The sequence below is a fragment of the Astyanax mexicanus genome, chromosome 12 (genome assembly GCF_023375975.1).
Source record: "Astyanax mexicanus isolate ESR-SI-001 chromosome 12, AstMex3_surface, whole genome shotgun sequence".
Lineage (NCBI taxonomy): Eukaryota > Metazoa > Chordata > Actinopteri > Characiformes > Acestrorhamphidae > Astyanax > Astyanax mexicanus.
In genome coordinates this window covers 7,692,501-7,708,378 of record NC_064419.1, presented here as the reverse complement: position 1 = coordinate 7,708,378, position 15,878 = coordinate 7,692,501, and the positions used below count along the sequence as shown (strand labels likewise).

General features: G+C 36.5%; 1 protein-coding gene across 2 annotated transcripts in view; it reads left to right on the top strand.

Moving 5' to 3' along the window:
* The window catches only part of sema6bb (sema domain, transmembrane domain (TM), and cytoplasmic domain, (semaphorin) 6Bb), a 222,662-nt gene that overhangs the window by 86,201 nt on the left and 120,583 nt on the right, over positions 1–15,878 (top strand). For both annotated transcript variants that reach the window (XM_049485718.1, XM_049485716.1), the window contains exons 2-3: positions 7,797–7,920; positions 9,728–9,842. In XM_049485718.1, the coding sequence (XP_049341675.1) occupies positions 7,815–7,920; positions 9,728–9,842 (221 nt within the window). In that variant the 5' untranslated portion in view covers positions 7,797–7,814. The remainder of the gene's footprint in view (positions 1–7,796; positions 7,921–9,727; positions 9,843–15,878) is intronic.

The following is a 15,878-nucleotide window of genomic DNA, read 5'->3' as shown; positions in this document are numbered from 1 at the left end:
AGACACTATATTTACAATACAACAAGGACACTAATAGGCCTACGTAGACATACAAGAGACATAAGACAATAGTGCAATAGTGATGCAGGGGTGATTAAAATGGAATGATAGTGCGAGTATAAACAGAACCCATATAAAACAGTAGTGCAAATATAGAGGTATAAAAGCTGTGTGTAAAGTTCCTAAAGTTCACAGTTTTATGGGGAGTTAAAGTGAGTAAAGCAGTGCGAGCAGTACAAGCAGTAGTGTAGGTATGGGGTGTGTGGTGCATGTCCGGGGGGAGGGGTGGGGGGTCTGGACTGGGATGGGGGGTCAAGCAGGAGGAGAGTTTAGCATTCTCACAGCCTGGTGGAAGAAGCTGTCCCTAAGTCTGCTGGTCCTAGACCCGAGACTCTACAGTCTCCTCCCTGATGGCAGCATGTCGAAGAAGCTGTGTAGTGGTTGGGAGGGATCTCCCGCCAGGCGGAGGGCTTGCCGTGTGAGGCGGGAGCTGTACAAGTCCTGAAGAGAGGTGAGAGAGGAGCCAATAGTCTTCTTACCTGCTCTCATGATGCGCTGGAGTGTCCTGCGGCTTAGTCTTCTCAAATTCAAAAGGAATTGTTTTATAGGGGGAGTGCAGCTGAGAGGGTGGGGTAATCGGCATAGCTAAATTGGGGAGAAAAGGGGAATTAAAAAAAGGAAGAGAGGGATGGCTCTCAAGAAAGTGAAGTCTTGAGCAAAATTGTGTTGTGGAAAAATCGTAATTAATGACATAAACATACAAATTTAAATTCCAGGAAGTTCTGGTCATGCTGCTTGGCATCAGCAGCCGGAGTCTGAACGAGAGCACAAGTAGCCATGCTCTCTCTTGGTGGGTAGACTTAAACTCAAACAAAAACTAAAAACCTCTGCACATAACATAGGTTTAAGAAAAAAAAGTATTATACTGAGATTAAATTCAAAATCAATAGTTTTATAGGGGGAGTGCAGCTGAGAGGGTGGGGTAATCGGCATAGCTACTTGGGGGAAAAATGGGGGATTTAAAAAAGCGACTAAAAAGTTCAACTTGTGGCAAAATGTTTTAGTTAAGAGAGGGATGACTCTCAAGACTCAATTTTATGACTGCTTTATTTCCGCATCTCGAAAAACATAAAAAGTTAAACTTCAGGAATTTATTGGTTATGCTGCTCGGCATCAGCAGCCGGAGTCTGAACGAGAGTACAATTAGCCGTGCTCTCTCTGGATGGGTAGACAGCTCACGATTGACCTGTGGATCACTAGAAAGTGCCTTGAAGCTCACAGGTTCAGAAACCCTGAGTTTGACCTTTAAACCCTTAAATTATCCAAATTAGCAGGAGTGTATTTAGCCAGTGTGACTCCCCTCACCCTGTCTGTTTCACTGCCGCTGCTGGATTAGCGTAATTATAGGTGCTAATTCTCTAAATGAAGACATTATGTGATCAATGGAGGATCAGCAGGGTGGCCACTGTCCAATAATGACCACTCAGAGACTCTTTCTGACCAGAACAGATAACAAATCACTAATCCAATTATCCACAGACAGGAGCCTTTAGAGCAGCGTAATGAAGACTGATCTATCACCGATGGAGTACCAACTGATCCGTCAATACACACAACACCGCCCGGCTGGAGCCAAACTAACACACTTTACATAAATACAACTAATAAAATGAGTCACAGACTCATAGCAGAGCTTCTGACAGCCCTGTTTACACCCCTTTAACAAAATGAGGACATTTCAGAATAATTTCAAGATATTTTACTGTATAAAGAATATTAATACTTTAATTATCCGTAAAATATACTCAATACAATGTGTGTACAAAGTGTAATTTCACTTATTACCAAAGCTTATATTTATTTTTTTTGCTTTTATACTTAAATAAATAGTCTTGGTCACATATAATCACATATAATAATGGCATGATATGATAAGTAGAATAACACACAAATATAAAAAGGGAGGAGAAAGAAAAAAAACAATAAAGCAAACAATACAAAATAAAAGCCTTAACTGTTGAATTTATTACCTTTACTGTCCTGAAAAATTTAAGTAAAGTAAATAAATCAAATTTTGTGGTTAAGAAGTTAGGACAGTTAAGAAGCTGTGCTATTTTTCTGATACACTTTGAAAGTTTTATTTAAGTTTATTTGATGCTGTAATAAAATTTGGCTCAATTAAGTTGAAAAAAAATTAAATTTTACTAAAATCCAAGATTTTTTTCAAACCATTACTGCATTACTGTTCGGTAAATCAGACATTGAGTCATTAGTAATTAGTTTTGTATTAATCTGACAACAGTATTCAGGTTATGAAATCTATATTTGACAACAACAAAAAAAAAACAACATTTTTTTTTTGTTGTGTGCTGGTAAAAAAAAATTGTTTACTTACAATGAAATAATTAAGAATGTTGCAGAAATTAAATTTAAAATCAATGAAAACATCTTGATTTATTCTCTCATATTATAACCAAGCAGACAAGAAAGTTTATTGTGTTGTATTGTGTTGTGTCAAAATAAATAAATATTAACAAGCTTTTAAAATAGAAAATCATTCAGGTTTTAGTTTTAAATCTTTAATCACTGTGGGTTGTGTTGGAGAGAATTTGCCCGTCTCACAGGTTTAATTTTGACAATGATTTTAAAGATTTTATTTATTCAAAGAGGTTTATTAAACCCACAATCAACAAAAAAATGTCAATCTTAAAGGCCTCATCAAAATTTTATTTGGCCTTATTCACAGAACTTTTGTTTTAAGAAAGAAATTATTTTTGTGTAGGGTTTTTTTATTTTAAAATGAAGAAAATGTAAAGTGATTATTTTCTCAGAAAACATTCAAAGAACAATCAGTTTTCTTTAAAAAATTGTTTTTAAACATTTTCCACCGTTTGTAACTGATAATTTTATAAAAATGAATTTATTAAGGCTGAACAGTTTCTCTTGTCAAGTTAAATCCACACTTTTCAGCATGTGTCTGTTTTGGTGTACAGACTTTCCATCAGTGCCCCAGTCAAAGATCAGAAAAATGTGTTATCTGCTCAAATAAAAAACGTAAAAAGAAAAGTTTTAGTGGGCGTAATGTTTTGATGCTGTGGCTCAGTCAGGGTCAGTGTTTAACCTCGGCAGCTGAAGGCTGAAGCCTTTTTAACTTTTCCTGTTTTACACCCTTATGTGTTCATCATCTAGGCTGTACATAGAGTCTGAGTACACAGTGCTCTGAGGGCTTTTCACTGAGGGAAAGCTTGTGATTGTTTAGGGAATGTTAAATTGCCTCAGAGCTGCTGGGCTGGTGGTTTTATAGCAGTTTAATAATATTGAACAGTGGAAAATGTTGTTTTGAAATTCTAAGAATGAATCATAGAGTCACAAAACCTTCAGAGTGCAAATACTAAAAACTGTTATAGCCGGGTCATCAAGTAATAATACTATAAGAATTTGAATTAATAGGATGGCAAACTTTGGTTGTACATAGATTAGAGTTTGGAGTCCCATAAAACAAGAAAATCAAAGGGTTATCATATCACACCACTAAATTGATTAAAAAAACACACATTCTCATATATTTAAGGATTATGTTTCAAGTGATATTACTGTAGCATATTGAAGTAACAGGATGCCAAACCTAGGAAAAATATCTATTTGCTTTTACTTAAATCATATTTTGGAGTCATATAAAACTTGCAAATCAAACTTTTATTAAATGACAACATCGAATACATGAAGAAAACATTCCATACTATTAATAATAAAAGTTATACATTTTATTACGATACCATTTTGGAGAAATGGGAAGTCAAACCTAGAAAAAATGTCTATTCGGTTTTGCATAAACCAGATTTTGGAGTCCTATATAACTAGCAAATAAAACTTTTAGCAAATGACACCATCAAATCCATCAAGAAAACATCCCATAGTATTCATACTAAAAGTTCTAATTGATACTACTGTATTGTATTGTATTTCTTATTGTATTGTGTTGTTGCTGCTGGATGCCTAAATTTCCTTCGGGATAAATAAAGTATCTATCTATCTATCTATCTATCTATCTATCTATCTATCTATCTATCTATCTATCTATCTATCTATCTATCTATCTATCTATCTATCTATCTATCTGTCTATCTATCTATCTATCTATCTATCTATCTATCTATCTATCTTTGGCTTTGCATTAACCATATTTTTGGAGTTATATATGAAACTTGCAAATCAAACTCTTATCAAATGAAAAAAAAAATGGAGAGTTGGGTATCATCACGAAGCACTGGTTAGAGCACTGTTTTATTAATCATAGGGTTCAGTTGGAGTATGTGAAGAGAATTTATTTATAATCAAAATTGAAGTTGACTTTTACACAAAAGCAAGGTGCCGCTACAGTGGAGGTGTTTCACATAAAGTGGCCAGGCAGTGCTGTTTTGACGAGCAGTGTGTAAATGGGCCGGTCGTGTCGTCGGCGCCGACTCTGCGAGATGTTAGTCATAATTAAAGCAGCGCTGTGCCGGGGGGTGCTGGCGTGGAGTGCGTCTCAGTGTGTACTTGTTTCTTCATTGAGTATTCGTGGAGCGGGGGAACCCTATAGCCCTCCATTTCTAATTATGCTAATTGAATGCGTGAGGGCTGACATTTAATCCTACATTATTAATAACATCAACACAATGGAATCTGCAGCGTTCCAAGTCGTGACACGGCCCGTTTTTTTTTTTTTTTTTACGCTTGCTGTCACGTTCCGGCTCCGGTTCCCTCGCTGCTTTATGACCCCTTTTCCTGTCTTTTTCCGGGCTTTCTCTATTTCTCGTCTTTCATGTAAGCCTATTATTATGCTCTAATTTGCTGCTCTGGGTGTCGAGTCGTTAGCGTGTGTGTGTGAGTGTGTGAGGCCTCCTTGTTCGAGGATAAATGAGCGGAATTTTAGAAATGTCCTGAAAAGATGCTACGTGCTGATAATGTGAGTCAATGCACTGTAGAGTGTCCTCACAATGCACAAATGCATGCGTGTGTGTGTGTGTGTGAGGTAATGAGTCTGTGTGTGTGAATGTGAATGTGAATGTGTGTGTGTGTGTTGACCACAGACAGGCTACACACACTTCTGAGTGATGAAGTGAGCTGGTTTGCATGGTGTAAGACGAGCTTCTCTCCAGTGCAGGGAAATCTCAGCACATTTATTTCTGTTGTTTGAATAAAGAAATGAAGCAGTCCCCAAGCTGCCGGATTCAAATATCCCACTACAGCTCAGATCTGTTTACACCTGGCCTACGTGTGTGTGTGTGGGTGTGTGTGTGTGTGTGTCTAGTTGTTTGGCTACACTTGTAATTGTGAGAGGCAGATGTCCTCACAAGGATGGTAATAGCAATACGTTTTTGGTCTTGTGAGGACATCTTTTGGTTATCCTCACAAGTATGCATGGTCCTCACAAGTATGGTGAGGTTCTAGCATGTATAGAAAGACACGTGTGTGTTTGTGTGTGTGTTTGTAGCTGTTTAGCTAATATTATGAGAGCTATATGTCCTCACAAGGATAGTAATATAAGAGGTTTTGGTCTTGTGAGGACATCTTTTGTTTATCCTCACAAGTATGCATGGTCCTCAAAAGTATGGTGAGGTTCTAGCATGTATAGAAAGACACGTGTGTGTTTGTGTGTGTGTTTGTAGCTGTTTAGCTAATCTTATGAGAGCTATATGTCCTAACAAGGATAGCAATATAAGAGGTTTTTGGTCTTGTAAGGACATTTTTTGGTTCTCACTATTTTCTTTTGCAAAACTGGTTCTTTAATTTGAAAAATTAAAAAGTTACAGTTAAATTAAAGTTAGGGTTGGGAGTGTTAATTAGGTACAGTAATCATTATCTGAATGCATGGTCCTCACAAGTATGGTATGGTCTTTGCATGTATAGCAAGACGTGTAAAATGTCTTGGGAGGACATTTTTTTGGTTCTCACTAGTATTAAAAGAGTTCAACGATTTACGTTTGGCTACTGATGTTAAGGTTAGCGTTAAGGTTAATGCTAGAGTTAATGCTAAGGTTAGAGTTAAATTAAAGTTAGAGATAAAAGTGTTATTTAGAAACAGTAATCATTATCTGAATACATGGTCCTCACAAGTATGGTGAGGTTCTAGCATGTATAGTAAGACACGTGTGTTTGTGTGTGTGTGTATAGTTGTTTAGCTACACTTGTGAGAGTTAGATGTCCCCACAAAGACAGCAATATAGGAGATTTTTGGTCTTGTGGACACATATTTTTTGATTATCACTAGCTTTTTATGGTTCTTTAATTTAGAGTTAAATGGTTTACTTTTGGCTACTGATGTTAAGGTTTGAGTTAACGGTAAAGTTTGGGTTAGAGTTAGGTGAAGTTTTAATTAGCTACAGTAATGATTATGTAAATGCATGGTCCTCACGAGTATGGTAAAGTCCTTACATATAGTAACACATGGGTGTGTGCGTATGTTTGTGTTTGTGCCGTGACGGTGACGCCAAGCGGGTTTCTCACGCAAATTAGAAGCAAATGTGTGAGTGATCCACCTGAGCAGCATCTGAAAAACAGAAATATTTATCCAACTGTTTCATAAGACACACACGTGACACACACGTGTCTTATTATACATGCTAGAACCTCACCATACTTGTGAGGACCATGCATTCAGATAATGTGCTGTTGTTTTGTTTGAGTCTGTGTGTTTGTGTTGGTGTATTTGTGTTTTTTGCGAACAGTACTATGTACATTTTTCTTCTAATTAAATGAATGATCATAAAGAAGTTTTATAATTCTATTATCCATGCATGAATTGCCATTAGTCAATCATAATAGAATTAATAGCCAGAATAAAGTTTAATGAAGTATGCCTAGATTAAATACAGTTATAATCAGAGACTTTTGTTTATTTGTCTATTTTGTCTTTTGTTTTGCTATTTTCTGTGGAGCTGAAGGGATTTTTTTATACACTTGTTTTTGTTTTTGGTTTGTATGCATGCACCTAATATTATTCTTGTTTTTTTTGGTAAGGCATTAATAGAGATTTTTAATTTTTTTTATACTAAGTAAAACCTTTTTTATAGGTTCTTGTCTTATTGCCAAGACTATAGATTTTCACAAAAATAACGTAAATATTATGATATTATTTTAGGGCCATATTACCCTGCCATAATGCACATTTTAATTGTTTTTATTTTTATATGCAAAATAAAATGCCCTATCTTTTGCATATTATAAAGAATTTTTTTTTTTTCTGATGTCAATGATCCAACATGTCTTAATATTAATACTGTATATAATATATTACAAATGCATTGTGTATCCAGTATTGTAGTAAAATAAACAATATTTGTCCTGTATAATTTAACTCTGGTAGATATCATATAAAACATGTAATAGAAAATGAGAAAAGTGTAAATTTCTCATTGGTATTAAAAAAGATGATGATACTGAATTGATATATTGTGCAGCTTTAGTGCGTAAGTAATAAGTTGTGATACAAACAGAAACTGAGATTTAATTCATTTTAAAGATTTGATTGGATTCATTCCCTCACAAAATCACAAGCACACACACAAACACACACACACACACACACACATGTATAGAGTCTGGGTGATTGTATAAAGTGTGTTACAGTGCCATTGTTAAGCAGTGACACACACGGCTATTAGACCCCTGTGCCCTGCGACTTAATCACTGATCATAATCTCAGAGAGTGAGAGAGAGAGAGAAAGAGAGAAAAGAGAGAGAGAGAGAGAGAGAGAGAGAGAGAATCACTGTGTGTATCTAAAGAGTGTGTTTTCTGTCTTCTCCTCTTTCAGAACTGCAGCTCTGCTGTGATGATGACGCTGAGCGCACCGCTCCTCGCGCTCCTCTGGCTGGTCCAGGTGGTGTGTTCTGCGTTTCCAGAGGAGCCCGGACCCCTGAGCTCCATCCCCACTGAAGGTAACACACACACACACATCCCTGTAAAACACTCAGAGTAAAGACCCCTTTTCATGTGATTTTTGATATAGACTCAGATCCAGTGTGAAAGACTACTTCTATATATTTGCATTTATTAATTCAAGGATTCAAGGATACTTTACTGTCATTTACATCACATGTGATAGAGGAGTTAAAATAAAATTGTAATCTCATAGTCCAGTTCCACCCAAAATAGATAAATGTAAAAATAAAATTAAAATAAAATAGATATTGAGATAAATATATAAAATGTATAATATAATATACAAAACATAAAGTGCGTTTTTGTCAGAAAAAGTTGGACTTTGGATGTGAAAGATCCTAAAAAGTAAAAACAGGCAGTATAAAACTAGACACTTAATCATTTCTAGTAGATTCTGAATATTTCATACTGGATTACTGAATGATTAATAGTAGATTATAAATAAATCATAGGAGATGTATTCGAGGTAGTAAAAGAGTTGATTGAAGATTGATTGATGTGTCCAGTTAGCACTATGCTAATAGGTCAGGAAAAAAGTTTTGATATCTGTTAGCTACATTAGCCTCATAACTCCAGTGCAAAAATAAAGAAATAAAAATACTGTGTTCTATACTGTAAATTAGTCCATGACTTATTCATATATTTAGAATGGCAGCCTGAAAAATGATGAGTTTCTTTGATTTTACCAAATTAAAAACCTCTGGAATATAATCAAGAGGAAGATGGATGATCACAAGCCATCAAACCAAACTGAACTGCTGGATTTTTTGCACCAGGAGTAAAGGCATATAGTTATCCAAAAGCAGTGTGTAAGACTGGTGGAGGAGCACAAGCCAAGATGAATGAAAACTGTGATTAAAAAACAGGGTTATTCCACCAAATATTGATTTCTGAACTCTTAAAACTTTATGAATATGAACTTGCTTTCTGAAAGTTCTGCATCTTTTTTGTTAGTTCAGATATTTTTCATTTTTTGCAAATAAATGCTCTAAATGACAACATTTTTATTTGAAATTTGGGAGAAATGTTGTCTGTAGTTTAAAGAATAAAACAACAATGTTCATTTTACTCAAACATAAACCTATAAATAGCAAAATCTGAGAAACTGATTCAGAAACTGAAGTGCTCTCTTAATTTTTCCAGAGCTGTATATTTATACGTTGCTTGACAGCGCCTGATTTTTTTTATCTGCCTCTTCACCATCACATTAGATATCAGGTGATTGATTACTAATCAATAATATTGATTCTGGGATTCCCAGCTGAATCAGGGCTGAGGGAAACATGAGATACGCAAGATTGATCAGTAGGAATAATCTTACACAGCCTTGGACTTGGTAACATGAGAATAAACCCAAATAAACATAAAGTCATTGTTCACTGAGAGTGTCTACCTGCAATTAACTCTATATAACATTAGAATACTGAACCCAAATAAACATAAAGTCAGTGGTCAGTGAGAGCGTCTACCTGCAATTAACTCTATATAACATTATAATAAACCCAAATAAACATAAATAAAGTCAGTGGTCAGTGAGAGTGTCTACCTGTAATTACCTCTATATAACATTAGAATAAACCAAAGCCTAAATAAACATAAAGTCATTGTTCAATGGATATGCTTGCCTGTAATCTGTCTGTTTTTTGTCCAAACAATATTTTTCTAAAATATTGACTAATGCTCTGTGAATTTTGTCCATGTTGTCTTTATTTTAATACTAATTAAAATAGTTATACATCTCTCATTCTCTCTCTCTCTCTCTCTCTCTCTCTCTCTCTCTCTCTCTCTCTCTCTCTCTCTCAGTGGTCAGAAAGTACCCGGTGTTTCTGGGCCGACCACACCGCTCGTCTCTCAGACAGGAGCCTTTACATATCCAGAGAATTCTGCAGGTCAACCGGACGCTCTACATCGGAGCTAGGTAGGACAGAACCCTCGTTATTAATGTATTATTAACATGTAATAACCACTGCTTGCTCAAACATATATTGAGATTCCTGCTGATTTGTTGTTTCTTCTCAAATCAAGGGTATTAAATTGAGTTTATGCTGCTTTTCTTCTGCCCAGAGAAAACTTTTCTAGTAGATTCTGGTAGAAAACTTTGCTGTGAGGATTTGCTTGAGTTTCAGCCACAAGAGTAAATTACACTGAAAAAAAAATGATTGCATTTTGCTTTTTTTTTTAAGTAAATTTAATTTCAGATCAATTTAAGTAACTTCAACTCGGTTTCAAGACTTAAGTGTTACATAGAGTAAATTAATCCTTACTTTTAGTAACCTTTACTTAATTTCTGCATACAATATTACCTAATTACAATTATTTCATTTATACGATATTACAGAAATTTAAATATTTTTAGTTAAAACACACATTCAAATATTTACATAATCTCAAAGATTTATTTTGTAAACAGACCGAGTCTCACTGTCTCAACACATGGATGACATGTAGTATACTAAAAACTATGTATTACGTGCCATCCATGTGTTGAGACAGTGAAATGTGTGTGTTTTGACAAAAAATATTTACATTTCAGGAATTATAATATGAATCATAAATTATTTGAGTAATATTGTAATTAGGTAACATTGTATGCAGAAATTAAGTAAAGGTTACTAAAAGAAAGGATTTATTCAGCAAAAATAAATGAAGTGAATAGCTCTCTTTGAGTAATATTCTAATCCATACAATACCACGTTAGTTCTGATTCTGCAGTGTGATTGGCTGAGAGGCTTTCTGCGAGTGCCGGTATCAGCTGGTAATGCACTGTAAGCGAAATAAATGGTAAACAAGTGAACTGAACTTCAATCCTTTCTTTTAGTAAACTTTAAATTTAAATTACTTAATTTATACAATATTACTCAGATAATTTGTGATACATAATATATTATAATTCCTGAAATGTAAATATTTTAAATTTAGTATCTTAAAAAAAATGTATTACGTGCCATCCATGTGTTGAGACAGTGTAAAATGTGTGTTTTAACTAAAAATATTTACATTTCAGGAATTATAGTATATTATGTATCATAAATAATTTTTATTTTAATTAATTGTAATTAGGTAATGCTGTATTCAGAAATGAATTAAAGTTTACTAAAAGAAAGGATTGATTCAGAAAAAATAATTAAGTAAAGTTTACTAAAAGAAAGGATTGATTGAAGTTCAGTTCACTTATTTACTCTATGTAACATTTAAATCTTGAAACCGAGTTGCTTAAGTTACTTAAATGTATCTGAAATTAAATTTACTTAAAAAAAAAACAAATGCAAAAACTTGTGAAACTTTTATTAAGTAAGTTTTACTCATTTTACTCAGTCTTTTGCGCGTTGTTTGAGCTGCACAAGGTGTATTTTTGGTGCCCTCCCGATACCAAACACACTCCGACATGCCCTGAAAGAAGCTGCGAGATTCACAATTGACTGGTGCACCACTGATCAGTAAAACAGGGCTCATAGTGAGCAGATGCTACTGAATAAGTTGTAACGTCTCGGATGGTTTGAGGGAAGCCCCGGAGCGTGAACATCGTTGTGGGAACGGTTGAACGAGTATCTCTCTGAGTACTCTCTCTCTCTCTCTCTCTCTCTCTCTCTCTCCCTCTCTCTTTTTAACAGCAGGGATGAGGTTTAACACTGAAATGCTTTTGGTAGAGTAGCTTTAACACACTATCCTGCTATTGTGTGTGTGTGTGTCCCAGGGTACTCATGTGGGATAATGGACAAGCTTTTAAAGCCTAGTAGCATTCTGCGTTCTGTGTGTATGTGTGTGTGTGTGTGTGTGTGTGTGTATGTGTGTTTGTGAAGTGTATGTGTTTGCTGTGTGTGTGTGTGTGTGTGTGTGTGTGTGTGTAGGGTCATTACGGGGACATACACTCAATTGTATTAGTTCTTGTAAAAATCATTCAGTTGGATGAACCATTTAAAGGATCATTTTTCCGTGGAAATCACATCGATATGATTGATCCCTGAATCCAAATTCAGTCCATTAGTCCAAGCCGTGTTTAGCACTGTACCATTCAAAAGTTTGGGTACACCTCAGATTCATATATTTTTTTTGTTATTTTAATATGTTCAGCGTTATGAAATGTTCATAGTCCAAACTGTGAGAAAAAAAAAACACGAAATTTTGTATTAAACAAACCAGAAGCAGCGCCTCTTGCTTAAATTACAGTTTTGCACATCTTGGCTGGATTTTCTCAGTCAGCTTTATGAGGTAGAGTCACCTGGAATTCAGGCTTTCAGTTAACAGCTGTGCTGCTGAACTCATCAAGGGTTAATTACTATAATTTTTTTGTCTCTTAATGTGTTTGAGAGCATCAGTTGTAAATTTAAGTTTCAGTTGTAAAGTTGTGAAGAGGTAGAGTTACAGGTATACAATGATACAATGTTCTATGAGTGCCGTTATCAGCCGGTAATGCACTCACTGTAACCGAAGCTCTTCATGTATTACTCCACTACATACAGCTAACAGGTAAACTCGCAGTGATGCAGCGCTTACAAGCCAAACAGCGCAGCTGTTGAACTATAGAGCAGCAATGGAACTATTTTAACTCGCAGAGTTTTTATAACCAAACAGATCGTATTGGTTATTTTTAAATGATATTTGCATTTGCTTTTTTTAAGTAAATTTGATTTCAGATAAATTTAAGTAACTTTCAAGGCTTAAATGTTACATGTTTCAGTAACCTTTACTTAATTTCTGCATACAATATTACCTAATTACAATTACTTAATTTTTAAAATATTACTATATATAAAGTAATTAATGATACATAACATATTATAATTCCTGAAATTTAAATATTTTAAATATAAAGAAGCGAGGCTCATGTCAGATAGTAACCACGTCGTGTGTGATTGAGTGCGTGGACTCATGCTCTCAGTTGGTGGTGGTCAGGGGGAGGTCATGTGACGGGTCAGTGAGAGCTGAAAGATGTTTGCGTCTCTCTGATGTTTCATGTTTGTTTCTGTCAGGACAGGAAATACATCACATAAGATAAATATGCTGTGATGTCAGCGCTACAAAAATAAACCACTTCCTACTGAGCTAAACAGCCAGTATTCACTGCTGGAGGGCTGGAGGGCTGGAGGGGTGGCGGGGTGGGATGGGTAAGGGGGGAGGGATAGTCAGAAGTATAGAAACGTTCACGGCTTCTCTGTTCTAGAGTGGAGCGACTGTCTAACTGCAAATTATCATGAGACGCAAGAGAATCCTACATGACCAGAACAGCCCTGAGAATAGAAATGACAACCTGAAGATGGAAATAAACAGTATACAAACTGTGGGGGGGGATACTAAATATGCATAAGCTATGATAAACTAGAAAGGTGTGCTATAATGTGCATGAGCAGTGCCGATATTACACGTTATAACACAAACCTTTAAGTTAAAGAGGACGAGAAACTATGATCTGTTTTAAAAAGAGTTCCATTGCTGCTCTGTTTGTAGCTGCACGGTTTGGTTTGTAAGCGCTGCATCGTTGCTAGGTTACCTGTATGTGGCAGAGTAATACATGGAGAGCTTCGGTTACAGTGCATTACCGGCTGATAATGGCACTTCTAGAATGCCTCTTAGCCAATCACATTGCAGGGTGGTATATTAAAAATTAAATAACTACTCTAACTAAGTTTTAGCTGCATATCATTTTGTAATGGTTCTGAAGCTAAATTTAATATGTATTGTATGTCAAATCGGGGTGTAATACGTAAAAACGTATCACTTCTATGAATCTAGTATTCATAATGCTTTATGAATGCATTTATAATGCATAATATAGCACATATAGGATAGTAATGACCATCTTAAGAGTGAGTAATAACTCCAAGATACATAGCACAAGTATGTGATGTCATTTTTAGTTCAATGTTCTTATAATTAGATATTTTTATTAGGAAACCTTTTTATATAAGGTCACTTATGCCAACTTCATAATGTATTATGTACTGTATGTCATTATAAGTGTATGAATTATTATACAAGCGGATGGCAGTCATTATAAGGCATTATCTAGGCCAGGGGTGTCCAAACTTTTTTTGTTGGGGGCCAGAAGGAGAAATATATTTGAAGTCACGGGCCACAGACTCTGTAATAAAACAAATAATGAAATATACCACTTTAAATAATACTTTTTTCCTGATTATTTCATTTACACACCATTTTACTTGACTTACTATCTTTATCTTTGACAGTGTTGTGTAAACTAAGATTTTTCAAATTGATGTTTAATTTCACGATGTCTCTTAATATTAAACTCCTTAATTACGGCAACTTTTAGACTCTTTGGCCCGTTTTTCTGCGCTAGAAATGCGCACTCTCTCCGCTTTTATACTCTTTTGTCCCGTTTTTCTGCGCTAGAAATGCGCACCCTCTCCGCTTTTAGACTCTTTTGCCCCGTTTTTTTGCGCTAGAAATGCGCACTCTCTCCACTTTTAGACTCTTTGGCCTGTTTTTCTGCGCTAGAAATGCGCACCCTCTCCGCTTTTAGACTCTTTGGCCCGTTTTTCTGCGCACTCTCTCCGCTTTTAGACTCTTTGGCCTGTTTTTTCTGCGCTAGAAATGCGCACTCTCTCTGCTTTTAGACTCTTTGGCCCGTTTTTCTGCGCTAAAAATGCGCACCCTCTCCGCTTTTAGACTCTTTGGCCCGTTTTTCTGCGCTAGAAATGTGCACTCTCTCCGCTTTTAGACTCTTTGGCCTGTTTTTTCTGCGCTAGATATGCGCACTCTCTCTGCTTTTAGACTCTTTGGCCCGTTTTTCTGCGCTAGAAATGCGCACCCTCTCCGCTTTTAGACTCTTTGGCCGGTTTTTCTGCACTAGAAATGCGCACCCTCTCCGCTTTTAGACTCTTTGGCCCGTTTTTCTGCGCTAGAAATGCGCACCCTCTCTGCTTTTAGACTCTGTGGCCTGTTTTTTCTGCGCTAGAAATGCGCACTCTCTCCGCTTTTAGACTCTTTGGCCTGTTTTTTCTGCGCTAGAAATGCGCACTCTCTCCGCTTTTAGACTCTTTGGCCTGTTTTTTCTGCGCTAGAAATGCGCACTCTCTCCGCTTTTAGACTCTTTGGCCCGTTTTTCTGCGCTAAAAATGCGCACCCTCTCCGCTTTTAGACTCTTTGCTCTGTTTTTCTGCACTAGAAATGCGCACCCTCTCCGCTTTTAGACTCTTTTGCCCCGCTTTTCTGCACTAGAAATGCGCACTCTCTCCACTTTTAGACTCTTTGCCCTGTTTTTCTGCACTAAAAATGCGCACCCTCTCCGCATTTAGACTCTTTTGCCCCGTTTTTCTGCACTAGAAATGCGCACTCTCTCCGGTTTTAGACTTTTTGGCCCGTTTTTCTGCGCTAGAAATGTGCACCCTCTACGCTTTTAGACTCTTTGGCCCGATTTTCTGCGCTAAAAATGCGCACCCTCTTATAAAAACCTGCTTAACAGCGGGCCAACTTTCATTCTATTTCTAAAATACCCCGCTCCAAAAAAGGAAACGGGCCGCAAATGGCCCGCGGGCCGTAGTTTGGACACCCCTGATCTAGGCTATATAATGCATTATGAATACAGTTTTCATCGGAAAGTTATGAAACGTTCGACTAAACTATACTAAAGTACTTGCGTTTTGAGTTAACTCAAAAACAGTCTGCAGTAGAGTTACTGCAGCAGTTTAAGTAGGACTGACTTTATATTATTCCCACTTTAACAGAAACACTTCTCATGTTCTCTCTCTCTCTCTCTCTCTCTCTCTCTCACACACACACACACACACACACACACACACACTCTCTCTCACACACACACACATGGTGGCAGTTACCAAGTCTGCAGGGAAGTCCAGCTTTAATAAGGAACCTCCCACTGCGTCAGGAAATGACCCACCCTGTGGCCTTTCAATGGTCAAGAGAAACCCGGAACCCCTCGTTATAAATCACCCAGAAGAACCTCCTCACCCAGCCTGGCTCCCGCCACTGAGAC